Below are 20552 nucleotides of genomic sequence, written 5' to 3'. Positions count from 1 at the left end.
CCAAGGTGGGCGTGTGCTGGTCTCTAATGACCCATAGTCAGAAAGTGTTCGGGGTGTGGCCAACTCTGATAGCCAAGCCTGAGGGCTGCTGTTCCAACAGGAGCTTGTGGGGAGAGAACCTGATTGCTTCAGAAAAATTTTAAATTACTTTTGCGTGTACATGCATGTACCACTCACATTTCCCATGGTGTACACACGGGGGCCAGAGGACAACCTGTGGGAGTTGCTTCTCTCTACCATGTAGGTCCTAGGGAAGTCTTCAGGCTGGGCAGCGGGCGCTTTTTTCTGAGCCACCTTGCTGAACTGGACCGCTATTCAACATCATCCCTGTAGGGCTGCTGAACGAATGTCCTGGCACCTCGGGTTCCTGAAGGGCACAGGCGACCCCTTGTTGGGTAGCTGCGCAGAATCAAGGTGGTTCAGTCTTGCTCCTGGGACAGCTGTGCTTTATGTTTTAATGTGGTACCATGTAAGGGCCTGCGTCCTTCATCAGCCCCCATACCCTCTTGACCACCCCATGAGTTGGGGTCTCTCATTCCCACGTCCTAACAAGTAGACAACACAGAGAAAATGCCATTTCCCAAGACCACCGGGTAGGCCATGCCTCAGGCCTTATGATCCCCAAAGCCCCTGGGCTGGATATGGAGACACCACAGGTTACAGCTCTTCTCCAGCTTGCTGGGGCTATCACTACGAAGTCAACTGGGTTAGGGAGCTCAGAGGTCTACTGGCTTTTTCTTCTTTCATTTCTCAGAAGCACACATGGTGACGTGCTGGGCTGTGCCCACAACCATGGGGGAACACAGCTGTTATGCCAGCCCAGGCCTATGCCTCCAGGGCCCCAAAAAGAAAAGAGCAGGTGAAAAGGAGACATTTTATTGCAGTATAAAAGGGCAGGGAGGCCAGCAACTCTCCAGAGACAAAACCATCATTTGTCCTGCCTCTGGCAGTGGCTGAACCCAACATGGACAGTCGGGCTTGCTAGCTTGTGGTCCACATGCCCAGAGATGGGCAGGCAGGATGAACCATGTCCAGTTATGCTCAGGTCACGTTTACCTTCAAAAGTACAATAGCCACCACAGTGGTCCACCCTCCGGAGCCGCAGAGCACCCTGGAAGCGGTCCCCACCCACTCTAACTGGATCCACTCACTAGTGGGCTGGACCCAGGCACCTGGCAGTCACAGAAACAATGGCAGCTGACTTCCAATTCCAGCAACAAAATAAAGAACTAGATTTTACATTTTCTTTCTGTAGGTTAAGAGAAACACACACACATACATACACATTTACAAAAACCTCAACATTTTGACTCTAGACTTTGGCAAGAGGCAGCCTGACTTCCATGTGAAGTTCTCCCCAGAGCCATCTCAGCAGCTTTGGCAATCCCATTGCCTCCCTGCCTGCACTCTGCCATGGAGCCTTACCTCAGAGGACAGTGGAACTCGGTGAGACGCCAGCACGGGACTTTTTTTTTTTTTTTTTTTTTTTTTGTTTTTTGAGACAGGGTTTCTCTGTAGCTGTGCTGGAACTCACTCTATAGATTAGACTGGGCTCCGACTCACAGAAATCCACCTGCCTCTCCCGAGTGCTGGGATTAAAAGGCATGGGCTGCCAACACCTGACAGCCGGGAACTCTTTTAACAGTCCAGCTTCCCAGGAGGGGAAATACCAAGGGCAGGCGCGGCGGGAAGTCTGCTGGTGAAGGCTCTGCTGGAGGAGGCCTAGGCCTAAGGCTGGGTTGGCAAATGTTTTCCCCTGGCTGTTCTGGGGCCTGTGGGTACAACACAGGGTGCTGACACCCTAAAAAGGAGGGCAGAGAACTCCCTGGACCTGCTGGATATGAGGTTCCCAAACACTTCCCTGCGGAACCTTGTTTCTGTCAACACCCCTCCCTCTGTACGAAAACTCGATGCTAGGTGTAAAGTCCTTGGCTGAGCAGGAGCCTCACCAGAGGACAGAGGGTGTCGGGGGTGTGGAGAGTGCCAGGGGCAGCATCCAGCCCTGGGGACACCACTTCCTGTCCAGCTCTGCCACATGGTGTGGACTGATGTCCCACGTATGAAGCAGGAACCCGGTTCTGACTGGGGAGTGGGGGAGGGAGGAAGAGGAGAAGGCCAGGACTGCAGAAGCAGCTCCATGAGCCAGGGCTGGAACTGGCTGTGAACACAGGCAGGAGAGCTCTGGGCACCTAGATGATGCGGGTGACGGGACAGTTGTCGGTCTCATCCAGAAAGAGGGTGCTGAAGACATCGTTGAAGAATGTGGGGTGGTATCTGCAGGCTCGCTCGCAGTCGGGGTTGAAGTTCACCTCCAGGATCTGGGGCTGCATCACCCGCTTCCCTGGTGGCAAAACTAAGAGGTAGGAAGACTGCGACGGCAACAAGGTCAGGGTACACTGGGGTATCTGGGGGATGGGGACTGTGATGCGGGGCACAGACTTTGGCCCCGATTCCCAATGTGTGGGCACAGGATGTGACTTAGAACACGGACTCCCTGACTTAATACCTGTTCCCCAAATAAAGACTGGAGCTACCCCAACCTCATTTCCCTTAGGGCAATGAGGGTACATCACTTTATGCTTCGATGACCAGTGTGGTTAGAGAAGCAGCATGCATCCTGTCCTATGAGCTCTTGTGGCGCCCAGCCTGTCACCTTCCCCATGCACTCTGATGCAAATGTGTCTCTTTCTCAGTGGATCAGGCCAGGATACCTAAGCTGGACCACTGGGGAAATTTCTCCGTGAAACCAAAGCTGTGGGACTGGAGAGATGGCTTAGCAGTTAAGAGCATTTATTGTTTTTGCAGAAGACCTGGATTCAGTTTCTACAATTCACATGGTGGCTCACAAACATTCTTAACTCCTGTTCTAGGGGTCCTGTGTCCTCTGAACCCTGGGGATACCAGGCATGCACACAGTATACACAGTACACAAAGACCCACCCACACTCCAGGGGTCCTGTGTCCTGACCCCTGGAGGTATCAATCATACGCAGAGTGAACACACACAAACGCACACACGCACCTATAGGCTTGTCCGTGCAGAACTTTCAAACACATAAAACCAAAAGATAGCCAAGGGCTGTCCTGGGCACTGCCAGCAGGGCTGGGCACCGGGGTACTGGGTGGAGGGCTTTGGTGTGGAAAGGCCCCTTACCATCTGGATGGCTATCCCATTTGAGCATGAGGTCAACAGCGTACACAGCTCGAGATGAGGGGTAGTCGCAGAGGCCCATGGGCGGTGGCTTGGCACATGCCACTTGGAACAGCTCTGTGAAGGCCTTGAAGATCTCAGCCTGGAGACAAGGAACACTCCATCACAGGGTGGACTCAACCCTGACTCTGGACTAACAAGACCAATATCCTTGCCTGAGCCCTGTCATCCAGGTTACCCCATCTACATTCTTTGCTGGCAAGATGGCCATGTCTGCCTGTCCCCACACTCCGCGAGTCCATTTCTGTTTTGCAGTAAAGGAGTCCAGAGCTTATGCATTCTAGGCAAGCACTCACCACCAAGCCATGCCCTGGTGCAGGAATCAACCTCCAGTACACTGGTTGGTTTCCTGTCCTATGACTAGCCCCCCCCCCCCCACTCCCTGTGGCCCCAAGGGCATGGATTTCTGGGGCTGACGGAGACTATTGCTCCCGGGCTACCTCAGGATACCCCAAATTCCCTCCCTCCTGATGAGGGACATCCGAAGAGCCTCTAGAAGCACTACACACAGGCTCAGAGTACAGCAGGGGTGTGGTGGGTGGGTGGGGTGGTCTTAGTCCAGCCAGGGAAGAGAGTGATTTTCATAGCCCCAGCTTGACGGAGCCTAAGACTCACCTGGACACCACTCCAGGGAAACTCTGGGTACTGCTTTTCGAACTGGGGGATGAACTCATCATAGTGCACCTGAAACAGATGAGAAACAATTACGGTGGCGGCAGCTGTCTCTAGACTGAAGCAGGACACCAGGAGGCCAAGGTTAGACTCCAGGCAGGCAGAAGATCCACCCTGAGCCTCTGCTTCTCCTCCCATGAAAAGGAAGGCTAGGACTCCCTGCTCAGCTCACTGACTTTGCAGGCAGGGCTGCTGCCTTGATGGTCCTGGCTTTCAACTCAATCAAGGTAAGAGGACGAGAAGCAACAGGGCCCCTTAGGGTCTGAGTCAGCACAGCCACTCTGCTGGGGCAGGCAGAGAGGCACCTCCGAGAGCTGTTTGCCATGGGAATCAGGTTACTATGAAGTCCACCAGCCTCTGCACCCAGAATTCACATGCAAAGTTGAGGCCCAGGAACTGAGAGTTCAAGGCTAGCCTGGGTTACATGAGACTACCCCTCCAAAGAAAACCAAAAAATAAATAACTGGCCTGCTGTCTGCCCCAATGCCTTTAGCCCTGGCATGCAGATGGCATTGTGACCCCATTGTGCCCACTGTGCGGCAGTGAGCCCTACGGAGACCTTAACTCCGCTCCTACACCTTCAACACTGGGTACTCTTTAGCAGCAGAAAAAGACTTCCTGAGAGGACACAGGACCTGACTGTGACGGGAGAACCTACTTGCTCTTGGGCCACAGCAGACCCTACCTGTTTCAGCACCACATCCGGGTCATAGTTCATGACGGTGAAATGCTTCTCATAGTCATCTAGGTCATTGAGTGCGAAGGGCCTGAAACAAGTGGACAGGTTAAGGATGGGCTCCCAAGCTCCATGGGGAGCAGCCACACACTGCTGGCTGGGGCTGGGGTACAATGCTCCCCTTGTCTATGGGTTGGGACAGCCCCTCAGTCCATGTTGGAGTCAGGACCAGTAAATGTGCTGGAGATTCTCTGTAAGGCTCAGTTCATCGTCATGATCCTGTGTTAATGCCCAGCTCACGGGAGTGTCACATTCGTTATAGTAATGATGTCACTAAACACTTGAAAGATGTGGGCCGCGTGCTGGGGTGGATGGAGTTCAGGGCAATCTTTCAGGCACCACAGCGAAGGGGTTTCTTTGTCATCCCCTTCCGCCCCCTGCCCTTGGCCCTGTCCCATTTACCTATTGGAGAAACGTAGCCAGAACACGTCATACACGAACAAGCTCAGCGGCCTCACGGAGCGCAGCAGCACAACGTAGCGGATGTCAAACTTGACATTCCCCACATCTTCTCGAAGGAACAGGACGGGGCTTTCAATGTACTTGGACACAACCTGGGGACAGATGCGGACTTGCTCACCAGTAGCTCACCTCTCCTGGGCAGGACAGGACAGGGTAACAAGCAGGCTAGACTGATCATGCCTGGCTTTTTGACACCCCCTCCCCATGAATTCTAGGGACTGAACTCTGGTTCTCATGCTTGCAAAGCAAGCACTTCCTTTACCCACTGAGCCATCCCCTTATAGCCCTAGTTTCCTGGTTTTAAATAGAGGAATTTTCACCAATAATCCCATCCACTCCCATTTGCTGTCTCAAGTCGCTACCACGACTCACCGTCCTCAAAGCCCACTTTCTCCCAGCCTGTGCCATGGGTACCTTGTGTCTGAGGCAGCTCCTGCACACAGCCACTGCATGGCCCACCTTACAGGAGCACTACCAAAGACATGGGGGCTCCAGTCCCCACAGGCTGAGTGGCCCTGAGCCACAGCCGACTCTCCCAACCTCAGACCTAGCCGGAGGTCCCCACGCCTGCTCTCTTTGGTGTCTCTGCCTATGCCTGGAGCAGCCGGGTGGGGAAGCTGTAAGCCCACCTTGGGGGTGCTCTCTCGGTGCCGGATGATGCTGTGGAGGTTGTTGGTGACGTGAGTGTCCAGGCTGCGGGCCAGGTTCCAGGGCTTGCAGATCCAATGGTTGTCTTCACCCCTAGGGGAAGGCTTTAGCTGAGCCATACCCACCTTTTAGACAGTGTGTCTCATGGACCTAGAGGCTGACTGGCGAGCTAATGTCTTTAAGGAAACTCTGTGTCACAGAGCACTGGGGTAACCAGGAGGAGTTTCTGGAAGCTGAGGAATAATACAGTACAGAAGCTACATTCCCCAACCCCACCCACACAGAAGCAACGAGAGCGCTGGTAGGTGCCCAGCTAAGGAGCAGGCTGGGCGCGGGGTAAGGATGGGCAGAGCTGCAGCACCCTAACAGAAGTGCCCAGGAGTGTCCGCCCTGCCTTGAGTCTAGGGGACTTACCGCCTCTCCCGGTGCTGAAAATAGCTGACAAACTGGGGCAGCTCAGTGCGCAGGTTGAAGGTTCGGGGCAGCCAGGGGGGACCCTCAGGACCCCCGGCCCGGCGAGCGATGGAGGCCAGGCAGTCCTTTACGGTCAGCAGGTTCTCGCAGGGGAACTGGTTGAGTAGCACCTGTGGCCTCTCCTGGCTGAACGTCCTGTGGGTGGAGGCAGGTATGGCCAACGCAGAGGTCAGCTCAGCGTCCCCGAGAGAGTGGCAGGTAGTCAGACCCTGGGTATGAGGCCCCGTGGGCTGCCAGGTACCCACCTGTAGTCCTTGAAGTGTGAGAAGTGGTAGAGGATGTCGGCGTCGGCCTCGCTTTCAGTAAAAGTGAAACGTGGGTGTGTGAGGTGGCAGAGCACCTGCTGCATATCCGAGTGGACCCTGCAGAGAGACTCGAGTGAGCAGAGGCCCGACGGCAGGCAGGAGCTCCTGCTCACCCTGACTGTGTCAGCAAGTCCCTGGGAATTCCTGGTGTAGAAAGACACAAGCGCAGGTTCCCCACAGAGGATGAGAGCACAGAGCTTGCCTCCCATCTGCCGTCAAGACAACAGGATGGTTTAGGTGTTCTGTAGATGCTGGGTTCTTAGGAAAGCAGGATGGATATGAGGCAGGCCAGCACAGGCGGAGCTTAGCGTCCTGGACTCTGGCTTGGGCTATACTCTCCCACGCTGAACAGCAGACAATGGAGCAAATTTCTCCTCCCTGTTATGTCACTAAACTAGAACAGTTTCTATTCAGAAATACATCCTGGGAGGAGGGTCAATCTGGCCTGAAGAGGCTTAGGGAGCATGGCCAATGAGCCAGAACTACCCTCAACTTTTAGGGAGACGCTTTCATTTACCACTGTATGCACCCATGAATAATTGGCAACATGTAAATCAAGGTTGGATACGATACGGGAATGGACGTGCACAGTGAATAAACCACTGTATACATAATAAATAAATCTTTTATTTATTTATTTATTTTTTAAAAAGAAGACTAAAAGCCTGAAAACACCCCAGTCACTGCCATTAGGTAGACACCGGCACCCTCGCAGTCCCCCTTGATCTGTGAGAGTGTTGGTGTCCCCAGAGGGCGCTCCTGAATCTGCAGGCTTCCAGTGGGTGTGCTGTCAAGACAAGCGTCCTGGGACAGGTCTCATGTCACACTTCAAACCCAGGACAGAAGTGAGGACGGGGCCTGGAGGTGACTGTATTTCCAGAGCGTGAAGGCAAAGGGGACACAGGGCGTAAGGGTGAGGTAAGATGCTGCAGCGGGAGGACTCACAGTGAGGCACTGGCCTGCTGGAATGGCTGGCACCAGGCAGGTAACCCCCCTGAGTCAGGAGAGTGAGCGTGAAACACGGCTGCAAGCAAGACTCTGCCTGGGTCCCCATCTAGCCCATTCCAGAGGGGTCACAGCCAGATCTGTGTCTCAGGACACTCCCTTACCCCCTTAGCAAAGGCCAGGGCTCTCTCTGGCTTCAGGACAGAGCAGGAGGACCCAGTAGAGAGAGGCCATCCCTAAAACCAGACAGAATGGTGCACACAGCCCTATTGTAGATGAACCAAGTTTCAGCAGCCACGGATCTAGCACCTGGGGGCTGTAGAGAGGGCTCCTAGGAAGTCTGGCAGAGGCCCTGCTCAGCATAGTGGGTGTGGCTCTGTACCCAGGCTGTCTTTTCCCTGCCACTGCCTGTACCCGCAACTCCTTGGACAGGATCTCCTAAAGTACAGGGGCTCCCCCCACTTTTTTTTTTTTTTTTTTTAAACTTTTGAGATAGGGTTTCTCTATGTATCCCTAGCTGTCCTGGAATTTACTCTGCAGATCAGGCTAGCCTCCAACTCAGAGATCTGTCTGTCTCTGCCTCCCGAGTCCTGGGATTAAAGGTGTGTGCCACCACTGTCTGGCAACCTTTATCGTTTTTTGAGACAGGGTTTAACTCTGTAGCCCAGGATAGCCAAGAACTTGTGGTAATCCTCCTGCCTTCATCTCTCATGTTGAGATTATAGGAATGTGCCACTGTGTTTAGCTTTTCCTCATTTCCCAGGGTAAGTCCAATAGCTGCCTTCTCCAGGCAGCCCCGCCCACCCTCTACTTTCCTCAGTGGTTCTAAGAACTCCATGACTGGCACTATTGCCAATATGCCTGGATTCCAAGGCCTACCTGGGCCACTGACTTGTTCTGGAACCCGGGAATGGCAATGACTGAAGTTAAGTCTCAGTGAGAACAGAGAATGAGGGCTACATATGTACCTGAAGACGTGGCCTTGGGGACGTGCTACTGGGCTAATGGTGAGTGGCAGTTTCTCCTTGTTTTCCTCCAAGACGGCCTAGGATCAGAGGCAAGAAACAGACCTCAATGAAGACAGCCAATGACCACGGGCTTTCCCAACACGTCAGGCCACACCCTTTACATCTATAACTCTCTCAGTGGCAGCCCAGGGCTACCTGACTCAAGGCTCTAGTCTTGGGCCTCCCAGGTCCCCAGGAGTCCAGGAGAGGCAAAGAACACACACACTGTTCTTTCTCCATGCCGTGTTCCAGACTCAGGTGTTGAGAGGTGCCACACCTGTATAGGGAGGGGCCGTTCGGTCTGAGAGGAGCCCTGAGGGCTGTTCCTGGACCAATGTGGCTAACAGTTTAAAACAGGTCCACAGACTCTGACACTCCCTTGTAAAGCAGAGCCCAGTCTGTCCCGGGACTCAAGGAGCTACTTGTGAGGGGCAGCAGGGACGAAGGGACAGTACTGCTCTTGAGCCCAGAACACAGGCCCCTCAACTCCCTCCTTCTTGCTCCTGGATCACTCGAGAAGCCCATGTAGAGGCACCTATGTGGAGAGTGATGCCTGGGACAGCCAGCCTGACTCACCAAGTCTGACTGCCACATACTAACGTCTCAGCTTCAGGAAGGCTCAGACTCTTCAGCTTTGGGGGGACAGTCTGTATGAACCAAAGCACTTGTTGAACACTGTCTCTAGTTCCTGCCCTAGAAACTGTGGGAGGCAGTAAGTATTTGCTGTCCTAAGCTATTGAGTCATTTGTTACCAACACAGGTCACCTCAGAGTCAGATCGCAGCCTGGACCCGTGGTCCTATGCAAGTAAGGTTTCAGGTGAGCAGTGTCTGCCCCCCCCCCCCCCCCCCCCCCCCGTCCTCTTTTCCTGCCTGCAGCAGCTTTCCAAGGAAGGTGCCAATTCTTCATGGCTGAGAGACCGCTGGAGGCCAGTGGGACCTTCCCTAGTCACCCTCAAACCTCACAGCACCCAATTCCACATTCCCCTAACCCTGACTAAAGACTAACACTGAGGAGGCTGAGAGTCCAACTCTGAACCCCCAGCACCGGTATAGCACCTCCTGCTCTGTCTTGCTGGGTTCAGCAAGGTGTTACCAGACCATGACTGCGATCTGCCCCGCCAATCAGCAACTCGCAGAGCTTCCATTACAACCTGAGTTAATGTGCTTCCACAATCTCCCGAGACTCAGTGCTATCAGATTTCTGCATGCCAGAGTAGACTCAAATATACTAGGGCAAGGTTTTTGGCCCTGCTGAGTCCCTGTGGTTCCTTGGCTTTGGACTCCTAACTCTCCCCACCCCAGCATGTTTACCGTCAACAGAATCGTGAACACTAGGCACAGCTCCTGTGCGTAAAGATCTGAGGACATGGGAAGAGTTTCAGCCTCACCCCCACTTAAGATTTTTATATTATTTTATATGTGCTGAGTACTTACTAGTGCGTGCATTCGTGCATCATATGTGTGCAGTGTCCATAGTGGTCAGAGAAGGGTGCTGGATTCCATGGAACCTGAAACTGCCTGATCCGGGCACTGGGAATGGAACACAGGTTCTCCGCAGTAGTGGCCAGTGTTTTCTAACTACTAGGCTATCTCTCCGGCTGCTAGGGACTGTGTTCCTGATTCGTACTGTGCCTCTGCACGGACTCTCACAGACAGGCACCACTTTTTTTTTTTTTTTTCAAGATAGGGTTTTTCTGTGTAACTGTTCTAGCTGCCCTGAAACGAGCTCTGTAGGCTAGGCTGGCCTTGAACTCACAGACATCTGCCTGGCTCTGCCTCCTGAGCGCTGGGATTAAAGGCATGCACCACCAGTGCTCGGCAGCCAGGCATTTCTGAGTGAACCCACAGGATCCCTTACAGGTTGCTCGGGACTTCATGACGGCCTGCTGTGTTGTGAAATGTACACCAGTGCAGTCGGCCCTCTGAACCTATGGGCCCCATGACTTCAGATTAAGCTAACAGTAGGTCAGAAGTGTTTTCTGGGGGGGGGGGGGGAGTCCTCTGTAGAAAATGTGTGCAAACATCCTTGTGTCGTCATTCCCAAACCACACGACTGTCCACAGAAAACTGCTACTGTACCGAGAATTACAAACAATCCAGAGAAGGACGGACACTGCAGGCAGTGTTGGCAGTCCTATGTAGCAAACCTGAGCACCCACTGCCTTTAGCATCTGTGTGGTCCTGCAACCCATCCCCATGGACATCAAGGAACAGCTAGTATCATTCTGTACCCTGTGAAGGAGCATCATGAGAAGAGGGACAGAGTAGCGTGTACAGCCAGGTCTAGCTGCATAGGCCACCCCATCCCAAACCCAGGCTACCCGGGATCGAGATCAGGACAGATGACAAACTGTGCATCAAGCCCCTTATCTCTCAGGTGCTCCTCAAATGATTCCCTCATCCCACAGTCGCTGGTCTGGAGCCTGGGATCCAGCCGACATTAACATTTGGTGAATGTATAAAGAACATTCCAGAAACCACCAAACACTACACCTGATAGTACTCGGCGGGAGGCTCAGGCGTAGAGGAGCTGAGGTCCAGCATGTCGGCAGGGGCCCAGGGCAGCAGCATGCATTTCCGGATCAGAGGGTCTGCCTCTCCGTAGGCAAAGTCCCGGGTCACCTCCTCTGCGCCAAGACACGCATGCCCATCAGTGGGGGTGGCAGGAGGCTCGCCCAAGGCCCATCCTCTGGGGTATGTGGGCACCTGACTTACCGCCCGTGTCTAGGTCCCTGAGGGGCCACAGCAGTGTGTAGGCCACCTGCTGGGGCATGTAGAAGAAGGGAGCGGTGGCAAAGCTCGGCACATCTGCGTGCTGGATCCTGGAGCCAAACTCATCCATGATGTACCACACTGGGACTTTCTCTTCAGCTGTCTGTGGGCAGAAGGCAACAATCCTCGGCCACACGTCCACCCACCTGCACACCCAACGTCAAACACTCTTCCCCTTGGCCTACTTTGGAGCTTGGTGGCTCCCCCAATCCCACTGACTGACCCAGGCCTGTGGAAACAAGGCACTAGGCCCAGTAATGGCAGGGATGAGTCCCATATGCTATGCTGGGGGCGGGGGGCGAGGATCACGGAGCTGGACCATAAGAAACAAGCATGGCCTTCCCCAAGCTGAGAGTGGGGAGAGCCAGGAGCCTGCAAGGGTGGCAGGGAGGCGGATGAAGGCCTGCAGGTGTGTCAAAGGGTTTTGCTCTCCTATCAAGGGTGGTGAGAACCACGGAGGGCAACTCTTTGGAAGGAGCAGCTGAGTCACCAGAACTCAATTTTAAAGGTCTGAGGGAGGGAGGCCTGTGTCCCTTAAGTGCAAAGGCAGAATAGGTACCTTGGTTCCCAGCCTCGGTTGGTCCCAGGTACCAAGATAAGGTCTTCTATGTAGCTCTGGCTGGCCTACAATTAGCTACACCAGGTTGGCCTTGAACTTAAAGAGATCCACTTACCTCTTCTTTCCACATACTGGGAGTAAAGGGTATACCCCCATGCCTGGCTGTAACCTGACTGTTTGGCTTTGCTTTATTATTGGTAACATACATCTGGTAAAGGTACAGGGACCAAACAGGGCTTCTACCAGGCCTGGGAGAAAGGGACATGACTCACCCCATGGGCCAGCTGATAGGTCTGGTTGAACTTCCACATCTCCTCCAGCACCAAGGCCACAACTTCTGGGCTGGGTACCTCACCATGGAACTCGATGCCCATCAGGTTAGCCATGCGGTGCAAGAGTCCAGGTATCTGCTGCAGCTGTTTCCGGGCATGCTCCACACGGCACGTCCAGGCGTGGTCGATGAGGAAGATGCTGCAGGTACAAGGCACCCACGAAGCCCTAAATCAGTGTGGTTCTCAAGCTTCCTAATGCTATAGTGTGGTGACTCCCAACTAAAGTTATTTTCATTGCTACTTCATAACTGTAATTTTGCTACTGTTAAGAATCGTAAAGTATGCCGGGCGATGGTGGCGCACGCCTTTAATCCCAGCACTCGGGAGGCAGAGGCAGGCGGATCTCTGTGAGTTCGAGACCAGCCTGGTCTACAGAGCTAGTGCCAGGACAGGCTCCAAAGCCACAGAGAAACCTTGTCTCGAAAAACCAAAAAAAAGAATCGTAAATTTCTGTGTTTTCCAGTGGTCTTAGGTGACCCCTACGAAAGGGTCGCTCGACCCCCAGGTTGAGAACCACTGTACTACGCAGTCAGGACAGAAAGTAGGTAACACCCAAACTCTGGTACCCAGCCCTCCTGAGACTTACTTTCCACGGCACCTCAGTTATGGTGCCCCGGCCCAATGCCACCTTTCTGCCACCCACTCAGTGTGGCTCTGAGAAGTAAGAGTGCCTCTAAATTCTAAAGGAGGACAGTGAGAGGTCCCGGTTTCCAACCCCAGCTGAACATGAGTTTCACATGAAACAAACGTGGTCACACTTTCTGCGGCCACTCGGGTAAACGTCAGAGCCAGGCTGCAAGCACAGGGCAAAGGCTCATGCTGCCACCCTGTTCCCTGCAGATCTAGCAGCGACAGGCATTCAACACAAGCAAAGGCTCTACCCACTGGGAGTGGCAGCAGGCAGGTGACAAAGCTGCATGTATGCGTGTGTACCCCAGGACCTTCACATGGCACCAAGAACTTCACATGGGAGAGGCCAAGCCCGTCTTTCTTTTTCTTTTCTTTTAAAGACAGGGTTTCTCTGTGTAGTCCTGGTCATCCTGAAACTCACTCTGTAGACCAGGCTGGACTCAATCTCACAGAAATCTGCCTGCCTCTGCCTCCCAAATTCTGGGATTAAAGGCGTGCACCTCCACCACCACCCCCTGACCAGGCCTGTCTTTCTAATCCTGGCTCCAGCAAGCTTTGCTGGACTAAGGGACGCCACATATACAGGTGCCCACTGAACAAGGCAGCCCCTACAAAACAAAAGGAACAGCAATATTCTAGGTCATGTTCGAGACCAAGTTCAGGAATCTATCAGTATGCTGTTGGTCCCCTAGTCTGTTTGCATACCCTCAAAGGCTGGTTTATTCCTGCACAATGCAGTGTGTGGCACAGAGCCACATGCTCAGAGGTGTGCATTTGGGAGTGACCACAAAGTGTGACAATAGTCATAGCTGGGTAGGTGTGGGGTACGGAGGACAGAGAAACAGGGCCTGGCAAACGTAATACTCAGAGCGACAACGTTCTTAAGAGCAGAGGGGGTTGAAACCTGAAACAGACTCTCGTGCTCGGTGAAGGCCAGAGCTGTCAACTTGACAGAGTACAGAATCACCCAGGGGATGGGCCTCTGGGTGTGCCTGTGAGAGGCTGTCTTGATTTTGCTAATTTATGTGGGGAGACACGTCTTAACTGTGGGAGGGACCATTCCCTGAGCAGGCCATCCTGGACTTCATAAACTGCAGAAAGGCAGCTGAGCACCAACAATACATCCAACAATGCAATGCATTCGTTGTTCTGTTTCTCCATTGCAGATATGAGAGACTGCTTCAAGCTCTTGCTAGGGGGCTCCTGCCCTGTGCCCTCCACCCCACCCCATGACTGTATCTTACACTGTGAGGCAGAACAAACCCTTTCTCCCTCAGTTGACCTGCTGAGTATAATTTATCACAGCCACAGACAGGTTCCAAATGGCTAGTGTGTGGGGTGGCCCATCCCCAGCTACTTCCCAGGATGCTGAGGTGTGGGCGGCACTGGGCAGATGAGGCTTGAGCTTCTGGGGAGTGTATTCTGCCATCAGTGGAGCAGTCTCTTTAGCTCACTTGAAGGCTGGTGAAGAAGACAAAGCTTGATACAAGACACCAGATGCTAAGGAAACTCAAGGTGCCAAGGAAACTCAGGAAGTTCCTTCCTCAAGCTTTAGACAAAGCTTCTGGTAGAGGGGCCCATAGGTCCACCCCAGTTCCCTGAAAGATGGGAAGTCCTGATTCTAGATTTGGCCCTGGGCAACACCAGGCTTGGTCTAGTCTTCCTGCTCCCAGGATTGTGTCAGCAGGCTTCAAGGAGAGGGGACAAGGGCCCTTAAATGCCAGGCTCAGTTAGGCGTAGCTGGGTTCATCTTTAACTGACTGGACAACTTCATGCAAGTCCTTCCCCTGGGCTTGCTTGCTCTCAGCAGAACCAAGAGCTGGAGTACCCTGCAGTGAGCTTACAGGGATGTGCTTTCCAGGAGCATCAAGCAGGATTCCTGGCAGACTGTCAACAGCACAGGCGCAGACACTACCCCCAAGAGCCCGTGGGAACACCACAGGCTGCTCACTTCACAGGGAAAACGAGTCTGGGTGAAATCTCTCTAAAACGAAGTCAGAAACTTAAAAGGCCGATGCCTAGACTCGGGTCCTACCTGTTGGGGTCATCAGCCTGGACGCCGTTCTCACTGGTCACGATGACCTTGTAGCACAGCTCACTCCCAGGATTGGGCTGCTTCCTCTGAGCCTCCCTGGTGGCCTCGTCCTCAGCCTCCTCCACCTCCTCCACTTGCATTATCCCAAACATGTCCCCAGCATCGAAAACCTATGGCCAGAGCACAACCAATCAGGAGTGTGGGCAAGGGACCCCTGACCCCTTTACCTCCAAGGAGCAAGCTCTATTTACCATACAGCCTCTTAGCAACATCTAACAGAACCAAGTCCTCCTAGGGATGTCACCAGCACAGCACACTTTAGAAAAGTCACAAAGTATCCATAGCAGAATTTTCTTAGTCTGTACCCCTTGTTTTACAAGGGAAATGAGGCCCCAATGGCAGAGGGTATGAGATGGGGGATCAGGATGGTGGCTGGCGGGAGTACCCTGACTTCACTTTCACAAGAACTATTCTGATACCGGACAGCTGAGGTACCCCACAGGCACCTCCCCATACTGGCACACAGAAAGTGTGGCCGGAGGATGCTGGGACAACTCTCAGAGCAGAGTGGGAACTGGAGGATGTGGGGATTGGATCTCCCAAACCAGGAACAGTTGGGAGTCAAGGACAGCTGGAGAGGCAACAAGCCGGCCTCTTCTCCCACACTCCCTCCCAGTTCCCACCACAAAGGCACCTCAGGTGTGTCATAAGCCAGCAAGGGAGTGGGGGTGGGAACCTTAGGACTCTGAGGCCCACTTGTGAGGTTTGAATCTCAGAGCTTTGCCATATCTTATACATGCAGTCCCATATGGAGGCCCAAAAATGTGAACCAAAGGTCAGAGTTGAAACTTACCTCTATTCCTTCAAGGTTACTGTGCCCACCTAGATTTAGGTTCTCAGAGTTGTGCTCGCTCAAGGTTACTGTCAAAAGGTGAGGCTAATAGCCAGGCCTTGTATTTCAGGAAGAGGGTAAGTAGATACATTTCTGTCTCAAACAAAAGTCTCAGGAGCCAACTAAGGTTCCAGTTCCCTTAAGGAGATAACATTAGATTCCACCCAGGGAGTGCTGTGCCTACAGAATGCTTTGTTTTAGTATGTGAGCATGAACTTCTTTTGTTCTACCAACAGAATGTTTGACTATAGTAGCTGGGGACCTTCAATTTGTCTGCACATTTCCTTGTATCATCTTTAGGCAGATTTTTGGGGTCAGGGTATTTTAAGCAGTTGGAAATTAAACATGTGCCACGGACCGTCCCTCTTGGAGACCGCTATCCACGGGAGAACAGGGTGAAGGATAGGATAGCCAGGATACGATGCAAGGGAAATGACAGACAGACACACTGTGTAGTGAAAATCTGCTGCAATTTTACTTCTGCAAAGCTTCAGTTTTTGTACAAAACAGATCAAAGAACTTGGCAGGTTCACTGCATCACCCCACTCAGGGTTCCAGACATAAATCAAGGTTAAGCATAATCAAAATAGAGCTTCTTCTACGTGCTCCTTTCTACGTGCTCCCCTCTACGTGCTCAAGATGTTGGCAAGGACTTTTAGTTTTGTTTTGTCTCTTAGAATTCTGTCTCACACCATTATTTACATTCTACCGTGGGAGACCAATTCCCAGGGTCCTGTGTTTAGCTTTCCATCTATATAGTTTTTTATTCTTTGCTCCATATTCCCTAATAGTTTTCTCATTTTCTCAGGATAGTTCCTATACCAATATATTAAAGCTGGTCTCATGTTTTCAATAATTTCCTTTCTTTCCTTCTTACTATAAAGACACCAGGGCTTCTGAGATCTAGCTAATCTTTCCATAAAGGGGAATTTTCTCTAACTCTCCTTTTCTCTCTAAATCTGATTCACTATGACGATTCCCTCATAACATATCAACTTTAGCCGCTTCTGTTTCATAATTAATAAAGTTTCCCAGGCTCATGTGGCGTGGGGCATACTTTATTTCCTCAAGGACTGTTTTAATGAACGGTGGAGCCGGGCCAAGGACGTACTTTGATCTCTTGGTAAGCGGTCAGCTATAAACAAGAAAATTAAGAAATACAGAGAAAGATCAGGCAAGGTGTCAGGAGGGCTCGCTCTCAGGGCCATCTCCAGATACGAGATTTGCCTATGGCATCAGGTCCTATCTCGACCACTGATTGCCAGGGGGACCACCTGGGGCTTCACTCCAGGAAGCACTAACCCCAATCCTTCAGCAGGTAAAAGCCAGCGCAGAGGCATTTTGTCACTACACGGCAGTCACTGCTGTGGACGTGGCAAACATGGGCGATTTCAGTATTGACTGGAACTCCCTCCCAGTACTATTCTATATTTTTCTGTCTTATTATTTTCGTGTCTTCGTATTCTTCATTAATATTTCTAAATCCCAAGGCCCATACCCCGGCGAGTGGCATTTTTGTTGAGACTGGTCCCTGATAATCCTGGAAAAGTTAGCTCAAACCCTCTGTGACTCGGTTTCCCCATCTGTCTGGCAGGAAGGTCTGCGTTTGTTGGGCAGTTTAAATTACTAAAACAAAGAAAGACATGGAATGGGGCCTGGGCTGTGGCAAAGACTCTTACAGGCCAGGCCAGGCTAGCTGCAAGAACCTGATGAAATGGGATGCAGCAGGCAAGTCCATCCCTCCAACCTCTACCACTCTGGGGCAGCTACAACCTTCTCAGGCACAGACACGCTCCGTGAGGCCAGAAACAAGGGGGGCTCTCTTCAGGGACAAGAGGGCTGGATTCTTTTAACTCCTCCGGACCAGGGAAGCTATGGGAGATGTGGAGAGGAGAGAAGTAACCACAGGCTGGGAAGGGAAAGGCATGGGGTGGGGGTGGGGAGAACCACTGGTGAGATGGCTCTTGGGTAATGGTGATTGTGACCAAGCTTGATGATCTGAGTTTGGTCACCGACATCTCAAGGTGGAACCAACTTCTGAGAGTTGTCTTCTGACTCCCAGGTATGTGCCCGCACACAAAGTTAATATACAAAATGTGTGTGAGAGTGGGAGGTTGCCCTTCTCCAGAGTGGAGTCTGGCAGGCCAACCAGAATATAAGGGAAGCTCTAGGTGAAGAACAAGGGCAGAGTCTCAACCAAGTCCTCTTTTGATCCCTGAAGCAGCCCTGGGTTGGGGGAGGTTTGCCTTCATTTAAAACTGGGGGGGGGGGGGCTGGAACCCATACCTCAGGTATCAAAAGTCCTCCAACTCCCTGGCTTTCACCCCAAACTTTCTAACCTGAAGCCTGGCTTGGCTTTTCCTCTGCTGGGGTGTTGGGAACTGTGGACCCCCTGCCTGCCAGAGAAAACAACTTGTTTTCCTATGCTTCCAGCTGCTCTGAGCAAATAAGTTGCTTTGCAGCTGCTCTGAGCCCGAGATCCTCAGGAGTTCCTGATGGCAGGGGAGTGGTTTCTGGTGGGCTGAGAGTCAGGGCGTGGCCATTAGTCTAGGAGACCCTATATAAGCTGCCCTGAAACACATAAAGAGGGCAGTCTTGGTGTTACCCGTGTCTCTGTTTATGTTTCAATCTCCAGCCCCTTGTCCGACTCTGGGGGTATGCAGGAACCAACCCTGCCTTTTAGCTGTGACCCCTAGGGAGGTAACAGCTGTGGATGTTCCTCCGAGTGGGAGGGAGGGTGTTTTTAAAAACACCTCCGGTCTTTTCTGTGGAACGGATCAAGGTAAGGAACCAGGGCTGAATGCCTGGTGGGGGAGGGTGGCTCTCTGCAGGCAGGTACACAGTCCTGCTGAGCATTCCGTCTGGGTCTGGTGGCAGGTCTCACTGTGGTGACTCAGCTTTGTCTGGAAAGCCTGGGACCAAAAAAAAAAAAAAAACCCCGAAAACGATGGCTGTCCCTGGCTAGGCCACAGCAGCCTACGTGAGAAGGCACAGGACATCTGCTGGAGTTCATTTGTTACCATTCCCCCCCCCCCCCACGGGGAGCCAGGTGCTTGTGTTTCTTCATCCCTGCTTTCCAAGTGAGACATGGCTTAGGTGGGGTGTCACCTGTCCAAGTGAGGGTGCCCTTGGAGGCTGGCTGAGTTGGACCCCAGGGCATTCCTGAAACAGTCCTTTCAGGCAGCCTCATGGGTAGCCTTTTAACCTCACTGGGGCCCGGGTTCTAGCTCAGCATTGGCCTGGGATTAAGGCAAGTCTGCAGAAAGTGGCCAAAAGGGTGGGCCCAGCACCTGAGTAGAGGGAACCACCCAGTTATATGAAGTCCACTAACAATGAGCCTCAATCTACGACCATGGTAATGCCCGAAAACCACACTGAAAGTGGAAAACGCATCTAATACCCCGACCAACCACACAGGTCAGTGGGTCGCTTTGCTCTGCTGTCTGGGTAGACTGGGGTAGCCTCAGGTCACATTCTATCTCAAGCCCGCTGAACGCTCTGCACCTCCGTTTCCCATAGGACTAGGGATGGAACAACCTCCCATCAGGCTAGATAAGCACTCCACACAGTGAGCTGCACCACAGCCCTATGTACAGGCTTTGAGCAGTAACTATCTGGCCCATATATAGCGTGGAACTGGATCAAAGAGGGTGAGTCGGCCCCATAGCAAGACTCGGGACTCCTAGTACTTGGCTTCTCCTGATCACCTGCAGCTTTAGTGGGTTTCGGGTGGGAGGCGGTGTCCTGAAGTGACACCAAACTCTAGATTCGGAAAAAGACTCTCCGCCCAGTCCAGCCTCTACTGTTTTAACACCCAAACCCACGGCCCAGTTTTCAGGCAGCAGAGGCCGTACACCCCTACCTAGCTCGGGTGAAAAGATAGAGCTACTCCCTCACCTTTGAAAGGGAACACTTTTCACCCTCTCTTAAGCGTCTTCTCCATCTCGCCGGGCCTCCTTAGTTTGCAAAGGGTGTGACCACCGACTCGAGCCGTGGGAAGCAACTCAATCTATACGCCGCAGCCGAGGTGTTGGGATGCCGAGAGCCAAGTGCATGCCAGTCTGCAGATCCCAGCTCATCCTTGGCAGGGTCCAGACCCTGCAGGATGGCAGCACAGGTGCAGCTCTCGGCCGGTCGCCCTATGACTCCCAGACACACACTACTCCTGAGCCTGTAAGTGAGCCCTTTGGAGCCGCTGTGCTGCGCTCCCCAATCGTCTGCATAACCCGCCCCAGCCCGCGCTGCCCCGTACCTCGTGCTCCAGCTTGTGCAGGAGGCTGCCCCATAGCCTCTCCGGGACGCCCGAGGCGCGCAGCGCGGGACCGTGCAGCGACACGAACTCGTCCAGCAGCCGCTCATTCAGCCTCTCGGCGCGGCCCGGGCTGCCGCGCCGCTGACCCGGGTAATCCTCCATAGTGCTCGAATGCGAACAGCGCCGCCCACCGCCGGAGTTAAGCGTACGGTGCGCACGCGCCGGCCTCCCGGGCTGGGAGATCCCGAGAGTGCGCACGCGCGCTAGGGGCGTGTCTTCTCATTCATCCCGGGACTGCCGCGGAGGGTGCTGGGAGTGCTGCTTAGAGCGCCCCACGTGGTCAGAACCGGAAGAGCTTGTTCTCTTGGGGCAGGTGGGGTTGGGGTGGGGGAGGAGGTCAGACGGCCCTCGCGCTGGGTACGGTTTTGTTGTGCTAGAGTTTTTTTTTTTTTTTTTGTTCTTTTAATTTTAGTTTAAAAAATTTTTAAATTTATGTGTATGAATGCTTACTTGCATGCATGTATGTGTGCATCTCGTGGAGGCCAGAAAAGGGTGTCAGGTTCCTTGGAACTGGAATTACACATGGGGTGCTGGGATCTGAACTGCAAGAGCAGTTACC

General features: G+C 53.0%; 1 protein-coding gene across 1 annotated transcript; it reads right to left on the bottom strand.

The window, feature by feature from the left end:
- Window positions 1–860: 860 nt before the first annotated feature.
- Ttll12 (tubulin tyrosine ligase like 12) lies at window positions 861–20146 on the bottom strand. Its single transcript, XM_050130267.1, has 14 exons — window positions 19934–20146; window positions 14790–14959; window positions 12065–12263; window positions 11177–11336; window positions 10955–11088; window positions 8422–8498; window positions 6449–6565; window positions 6144–6338; window positions 5711–5822; window positions 5022–5173; window positions 4569–4650; window positions 3827–3895; window positions 3155–3293; window positions 861–2341 (listed from the first exon to the last, which is right to left on the bottom strand). The coding sequence occupies exons 1-14, from the start codon at window positions 20093–20095 to the stop codon at window positions 2190–2192; spliced, it is 1920 nt and encodes a 639-aa protein (XP_049986224.1). The 5' UTR covers window positions 20096–20146; the 3' UTR covers window positions 861–2189.
- Between the last annotated feature and the right edge of the window lie 406 nt (window positions 20147–20552).

This window comes from Alexandromys fortis, unplaced genomic scaffold, assembly GCF_014885135.2.
Source record: "Alexandromys fortis isolate MF-2015 unplaced genomic scaffold, M_Fortis_MF-2015_v1.1 scaffold_28, whole genome shotgun sequence".
NCBI classification, from domain to species: domain Eukaryota; kingdom Metazoa; phylum Chordata; class Mammalia; order Rodentia; family Cricetidae; genus Alexandromys; species Alexandromys fortis.
The sequence above is the reverse complement of the archived record's forward strand: the minus strand, read 5'-3'. Positions and strand labels throughout refer to the sequence as shown.

Coding starts and splice junctions, on each gene's coding strand:
- Ttll12 (XM_050130267.1), bottom strand. CDS start 20,095: ATGGAGGATTACCCGGGTCAGCGGCGCGGCAGCCCGGGCCGCGCCGAG. Junction 12,264..14,789: donor CAGGCTGATGACCCCAACAG/GTAGGACCCGAG, acceptor TTGTACCTGCAG/CATCTTCCTCATCGACCACG. Junction 6,566..8,421: donor CCCCAAGGCCACGTCTTCAG/GTACATATGTAG, acceptor GTCTCTCTGCAG/GGTCCACTCGGATATGCAGC.